This window comes from Volvox carteri (assembly GCF_000143455.1).
Source record: "Volvox carteri f. nagariensis unplaced genomic scaffold VOLCAscaffold_54, whole genome shotgun sequence".
Lineage (NCBI taxonomy): Eukaryota > Viridiplantae > Chlorophyta > Chlorophyceae > Chlamydomonadales > Volvocaceae > Volvox > Volvox carteri.
Window position 1 is genome coordinate 572,602 of NW_003307597.1, and position 5,868 is coordinate 578,469.

The 5,868-nt window shown below is 50.3% G+C and overlaps 2 protein-coding genes across 2 annotated transcripts in view; both read left to right on the forward strand.

Annotated features, from left to right (window-relative positions):
- The first annotated feature begins 1,332 nt into the window (after positions 1–1,332).
- VOLCADRAFT_83375 (uncharacterized protein) lies at positions 1,333–4,082 on the forward strand. The gene is made up of 4 exons (XM_002955684.1): positions 1,333–1,508; positions 1,708–2,034; positions 2,417–2,618; positions 3,133–4,082. The coding sequence occupies exons 1-4, from the start codon at positions 1,422–1,424 to the stop codon at positions 3,240–3,242; spliced, it is 726 nt and encodes a 241-aa protein (XP_002955730.1). The 5' UTR covers positions 1,333–1,421; the 3' UTR covers positions 3,243–4,082.
- Positions 4,083–4,766: 684 nt separating this feature from the next.
- Positions 4,767–5,868, forward strand: part of VOLCADRAFT_96690 (uncharacterized protein) — a gene marked incomplete at both ends in the record, with an annotated part of 7,716 nt that continues 6,614 nt past the window's right edge. Inside the window, 2 exons of the mRNA XM_002955685.1 lie at positions 4,767–5,003; positions 5,267–5,698. Coding sequence (XP_002955731.1) covers positions 4,767–5,003; positions 5,267–5,698 — 669 coding nt within the window. The remainder of the gene's footprint in view (positions 5,004–5,266; positions 5,699–5,868) is intronic.

Consider the following 5,868-nt stretch of genomic DNA (forward strand, 5'->3'; position numbering starts at 1 on the left):
GTTACCGTACAAGCATGTACGGATTTGAAACCAACAAACATACGAGAGATATTTGTAAGTGCTCCCCTTGTTTCGTAAAGTTCCTTCAACTTCCGCGATTCTGAATGCGTGCCTGAGAGTTTGGGGGCAGACCCTGCAATTGGTCTAGATTGCTCGGTAGAAGGGTTTAAATTGACACCTGGGACAAGTTGAATTGCCGGGACAGGCCCTTGAATTGGCCTGACAGGGATATGAATTGGCCTGGCAGGGACATTCCGACAGTCAGAATTAGGCTGACAGGGTGTCGAATTGGCCTGGCAGGGACATTCGGACAGTCAGAATTAGCGTGTTCAGGGTGTCGAATTAGGGAAGCACGGGAATTGTGCGACCGGGGCAGTCAAAAGAATTGCTCTGCCCGACAGTTTGTCCTACCCTCTAGTTCCGTCCACCGCGGAAGAATGGAAACAAAAAAGCTAGGAAAGCTGCTATGTGTGTTCTTGTTGTTACAGCGGGCTACCCAGCTTTTATACCTGGGAGCAGAAAAGCTGTATGTGCATCAGTGTATGTGGGGTGTGTGGATGACGGATGTATGGAGGGAGGGATTGAGGGATGTATTTGGCTGCACAGAACACTACGAAATTGTGACGAGGTAACCTGATTGCCTTCGAATCGGGATTCAAAAGCTCCGGCTGATGTCCTGCTAATTGCCTAGCGCGATATGTGGCCCTTATGCGGCTTTTGTTGCCCGGTGCGAGACTAGGTGTCCAAATATCGCCAGACATAAAAACATATGGTGGACTAATATAACATTTTATGTTTTCTGGCAATTATCAAGGAAACATGAACTAGGGCGCGGCTTCTTCGAAGTTGACTTTCGTTATAGCGTCTTTGATGTCCTCTTGAACGTGAAATGTCAGGGCAAAAGTACAAGCTACCATTTATCGCACGTAAGATATATTCATGGATTTTATTTGTGACTGCAGGCTTGATGTCCTTACAGTTGCGAAACTAGAACGTAGGCAAGCCAAGAGGCCCTTGCGCTGAGGGCACCTTGCAAACAGCAAATTCGTATGATACAATTTAAAATAAGCAAACTAATACTTGGTGAGCTGAGGAGATTATAAGGTCTCGGATCATAGTAGACAATACCTTACAGTTCGCGATTTCCCTCGGATAACTTCAACCACCACACAAAGTGTCACCTGTTGGTGTAGTACAAGGAAGCTTCCGTCGCATGGAAAAGCGACCACACGAATGTTCGCTCGGACAGAACGGCCGTACGGAAAATGCGCAGGAACCACTCATCCCGCTTAACGAGCGACTATAAGAATTCCTCGCAGCTTCGGAAGGTAACAAAGAAGGAATCCTCTGCATATCTAAATCAACGGATACTCCCAATATATATTTTTCTCGAAGATTTCTTTCGACAACACCCGGTAAAGATGATGGCTGTCAAGTCTCTTCCCCTGCGCGTTGGCCGCCTGAGCAACGTGCGAGTCCAAGCTGCACAAGTGAAGGTAGCTCCAAAGGTAATTAATTTTCAGGCCGGTAAAACCTTTGTCGTTAATGCGTTCAAAGGCTGTAACCTGTCCATGTCCAGGACGAATATTTGAACAACTTTTTTATTTGCTTGGATTACCTACCTACATCTTATTTGCCGTTACCTGAGGATTAATCATCGTTACCTGCCGATATTGCCCGGGCTTCTCCTATTTTGCAATCTTTCAGTTGACGACGACCACCAAGAAAAGCGACGAGCAACGATTTCAGCAGGCCACCGGCCTGCCAGCACCAACCGTGAACGGCAAGCAATTTCCCATCAAGCTTGGCTTTACAAAGACCAACGAGCTGTTCGTTGGGCGATTGGCAATGCTGGGCTTTGCGTCGTCGCTTATCGGCGAGATTCTCACCGGCAAAGGTCCTCTGGCGCAATTCGGTTACGAGACAGGCCTTAACGGCATAGAGGTGGACGGCTTGATCATCGGCCTCGTCGCCTTCAACCTTATTGCCGCCGTCCTGCCTACCAGCCAGACTTTCGTGCCTGAGGAACAACAGGTACGCGGCGGCGGCCATACAACAGTTGTTCCTTGCAAATAATATAGAGCGCCTTTAAACAGCGCCTTTAATTTTCTAGCCTCCTTTTTTGCACTTATGTTTACCTACCTCGTCTACGTAAATGGGACGAGGGGTGTGCTCGGGTTGTGCGCGGTGTTTTGCATGGCTCAAGTATTACCATATGCGATTGGCGGCTGCTGCTGCGTCCTGTATTCCAACGAATTGAAGTTGCCCAAATTTAAGTTATGGTGCGCATTGCCTACCCGGGTCTCAACCATCTCGTCAAAGAGTAATCCACAGCCGCGCTCAACAACACACAACCGCTCTAATTAACCCATAACTCATGGCCCGTTCGCATCTTCGCCTCCTTTTGAACCCGCAGTCCATCCAAGACCGACCCGCGGGTCCGCTCCAGGACCCCCGCATCTCCCTTCTGGACCCCAAGCGCTTCTTCGGTGTCAAGGGCTTCGGCTTTACCAAGGAGAATGAGCTGTTCGTGGGCCGAATGGCGCAGCTAGGTTTCGCCTTCTCCATCATCGGGGAGGTCACCACTGGCAAGGGCGCTCTGGCACAATTCGATATTGGTAAGTGGTGAAGTTTTATTTCGTCGTTTTTCTCTGTGTCTTGACGTTGGGTGTCTATTCGAGTCGGGCTCAGAACATGGGGTGAAAATTCCTGTTGCCTAAGAGTCGGCCACGTGGGCGCACGTGGCGCTATACGTCGCGCTGTACGTCGGCCACATGGGCGCACGTAGCGCCCACGGCCACGCTGCGATGCTAAATCCTGCATGGTTTTTCGAAGGTATCTGCACGTACTGCAAACTCACGTGTGTGCACGGACTGAGGGTATCTAGCGTGCGTGGGATATGGCTTGTGCTCTGTATGCTTGCCATTACTCATGTGGTTCTTGCCGGGAAATGTGTATGTCAAGCCTTCTCAACCGCGCAACTAAACCTCGGTGCACTGCTGCTGATCTGATCAAGCATGTATCTTTGAATTTCTGCTGTGCATAAAACAAACATTCAGCTTCACCAAGGAAACAGGTCTCAATTCCTTCTTTTGCCTCACGTGTTCCTCTGATGCATGATGCGTTGCGCAGAGACGGGCTTGTCACTACGCGACACCGAGTTCGGGCTGGTCGTCTTCATTCTATTCCTGTTGTTCGCTGCTGTGAACGAGGGAACTGGCAAGTTCGTTGATGAGGAGTGATCATCTAGCAAGTGGCCAATCTAGGCACTTGATCGACGGCTTGTTAACAAACAGCATTTCTGTGAGACAAGTTCGCTTTGCCTGAAGATGTTTTAATTAAACGTATAATCATGTTAATGTCATGCTGTTTGGAATGTATCCCTTACATATAATACTTTGCTGGTATCAGCTGGTGAAGTCGCGAATTGCGGATTTCACGGAATGTGTTTTCATGATGATGCTTTGGGACTTGGTATTTGGTCATTGTGTTCAGCGAAGATGGTTGGGATTTCCACCGTTGAAGCAAGTGCTACGTTGTTTTCATCAGTTTCGTGGTAACAGATCGATTACTCATGGTACGGTAGGAGAGATGGTAAAGAATGACTAAAGTAGAGACATGTCGGGGTCTGTAAAGCGAGCCTGACGCATCGCTTTGGATCGTTTATTGTTTTTAGCCGTGCAACTGCTGCTGCTGCTGCTGCTGCTGCTGCTGCTGCTGTTTGTATCGGTCCTTGCTTGAGCGATCGCGGTCGGTTTCGTCGCGACGGCGAAAACCTTGAGAGAGAGAGAGAGTGAGAAGTAGTGCGAATTAAGATACTGGCTGCGACGCGTATGGCATTCATGGCACGCAGTGGTAGCAGTGGGTTTCATCACGCATGACTTGACGACGATACGGCAATGCGAATTATGCTGCGTACTGCATGATGAGGCCGAGTTTCCGAAAGTCCAGCACCAGGACGGAATGTCTGGGAGCTGTCTTGGGCAGCAGAATGTAGGAGATGATGTATGGATACAGGATTGGGGATTACGCCTTGTCGATCACAAGATATGACAGGATAAGATAATGTAAACATTTGGTTTATACCTTCCACTGGATACGTGTGGAATAAAGCTAAGCTTTTGCATTCCCGACCAAACAGGACTGATCACGGCCCCCAACTTTAGGTGATCGTGCAATGGGACCTTGCAAGGACCTTGCGAATACGCTGCGGGCTGAATCCTAGATAATGCCTTCACGAGCCATACGCACAAACACCGTAATGCGCACTGAAACTTGAAGTTGTGAATAATATAGTCCACACGTTCTGATTAACGCTTAGCTACCTCATTAGAAAATGGTAGCTTCTAAATCGCTAAGTGACTTGTCGGCATTCCAGTATGGCAATAAGAAGCAAACATTCCCTAGGCTCAAGGGTCCGATGACGTGATTTCTCGCGTTTCAAAGAGTTTTATGGTCAGCTATGTGGCAGGGATAAGTATTATATTACGATTCGTAATCTTATCATCTCAACTGAAGGCAAAGCGAGAAACTGTTAGATTACTTGTACGGAAGGTTAAGGCGTTCGATCAGAAATCCCGTAATGTAGAAGCTGCGGATTTCCTTATTACTTCCTCAAGCAACGTTTACGCTCGCTAAGGGTTCCGACCTAAGATAACCGCCCATTTGGTGTAAAAACCCCTTTAATGCATCTTACATAATTTGTTGCCTAGTGTTGAAACCGTGTATACTTAACCAGTTACTGAACAAAAGCTGCCTGCGCTACCATGGATTCAACGGAGGGAAGGGCCGAGCATCTGCCGATCGATTTCCTCAGACTACTGTTTGTGCGCCTATCCGCGCGCGATCTTTGCGCGTCTGCGTGCACATGCCGTCTTTGGGACCAGCTAACACAGGAATGCTGGCGTGAAAAGGTGCTGCGGCGTTGGAAGCATGGCAGCGCCCGTTGGCGGTCGTTGGTTGAGCGGGGCGAGTGGAAGCAGCTTTACCGAGCGCGTCACCTTGTAAGTACGCGCTTTGGATCAGCCTCTCTGTCTGCCTGGCTTGGTATGTGGCTGGTTGCCTCTACATTTACGGTGTATGGATAAGAAAAAAAGGCCTGTGTCGGGTCTCCACATTCCCCTTTCCCCCCTTCCGCACCAGAGGAGGCCTTCCTTTATGTTAAAGTGATGAACATCTCTGTCATACACACATACATACTTATGTATATATACATGCATACATCGCAAACACATCGTGTGGTTTGACGATTTCCCTTCCCCCCCAGCGCGACTGCGCCACTCGCGCTGCAGTACAAGACCTTCCCTGGCCTGTACGACGGGAAGCGGCATTAGCGGCGCTTGTAGCTGCCGGTGACGATGCCTTGGACGAGCTACTGGCCGCCGCCGCGGCGGCGGCAGCAGCGCCGATACCGCCGCCGCCGGCCGTGGCGGCGCTGCGCCCTGAGCCCAGGACGGGGTGTGTGGACCCCGTGCGAATCGAGAGCGAGGGGCTTATGCCTTGCAGCTGTGCCGGCGGCAGCGGCGGGGGAGGGAGCGGAGATCACCGTGATGGCGCACAACACAACCATTATCATCAGCAGCAGCAACAACAGCAGCAACAGCAGCATGAACGTCGTCATCATCATCATCATTGCAATTGTGACCTGAAGCCTGCGTGCACTGGGCGACTGCTGGGTCAGCAGTACTGGGTGGAAGTGGTGAGGGAGGAGGCCGGAGGGGGAAAGAAGGGGGAAAGAGGAAAGAGGGAGAGGGCAGAGGGGCGGGGGAACAAGGCGGCAAGTGGGAAAGGTGAATGTACTGAAAACAACGAAAACCTGTGTCTGCATGCCACACGCGTCCTCTGCCCTGCCCCGCGCCGCATCCCGCC

Excerpts from the sequence above, each read along its gene's own strand:
- VOLCADRAFT_83375 (XM_002955684.1), top strand. The coding sequence starts at position 1,422 with ATGATGGCTGTCAAGTCTCTTCCCCTGCGCGTTGGCCGCCTGAGCAAC. Across the intron at positions 2,035-2,416 it reads TCGTGCCTGAGGAACAACAG|TCCATCCAAGACCGACCCGC; the intron begins GTACGCGGCGGC and ends TTGAACCCGCAG. Across the intron at positions 2,619-3,132 it reads TCTGGCACAATTCGATATTG|AGACGGGCTTGTCACTACGC; the intron begins GTAAGTGGTGAA and ends TGCGTTGCGCAG.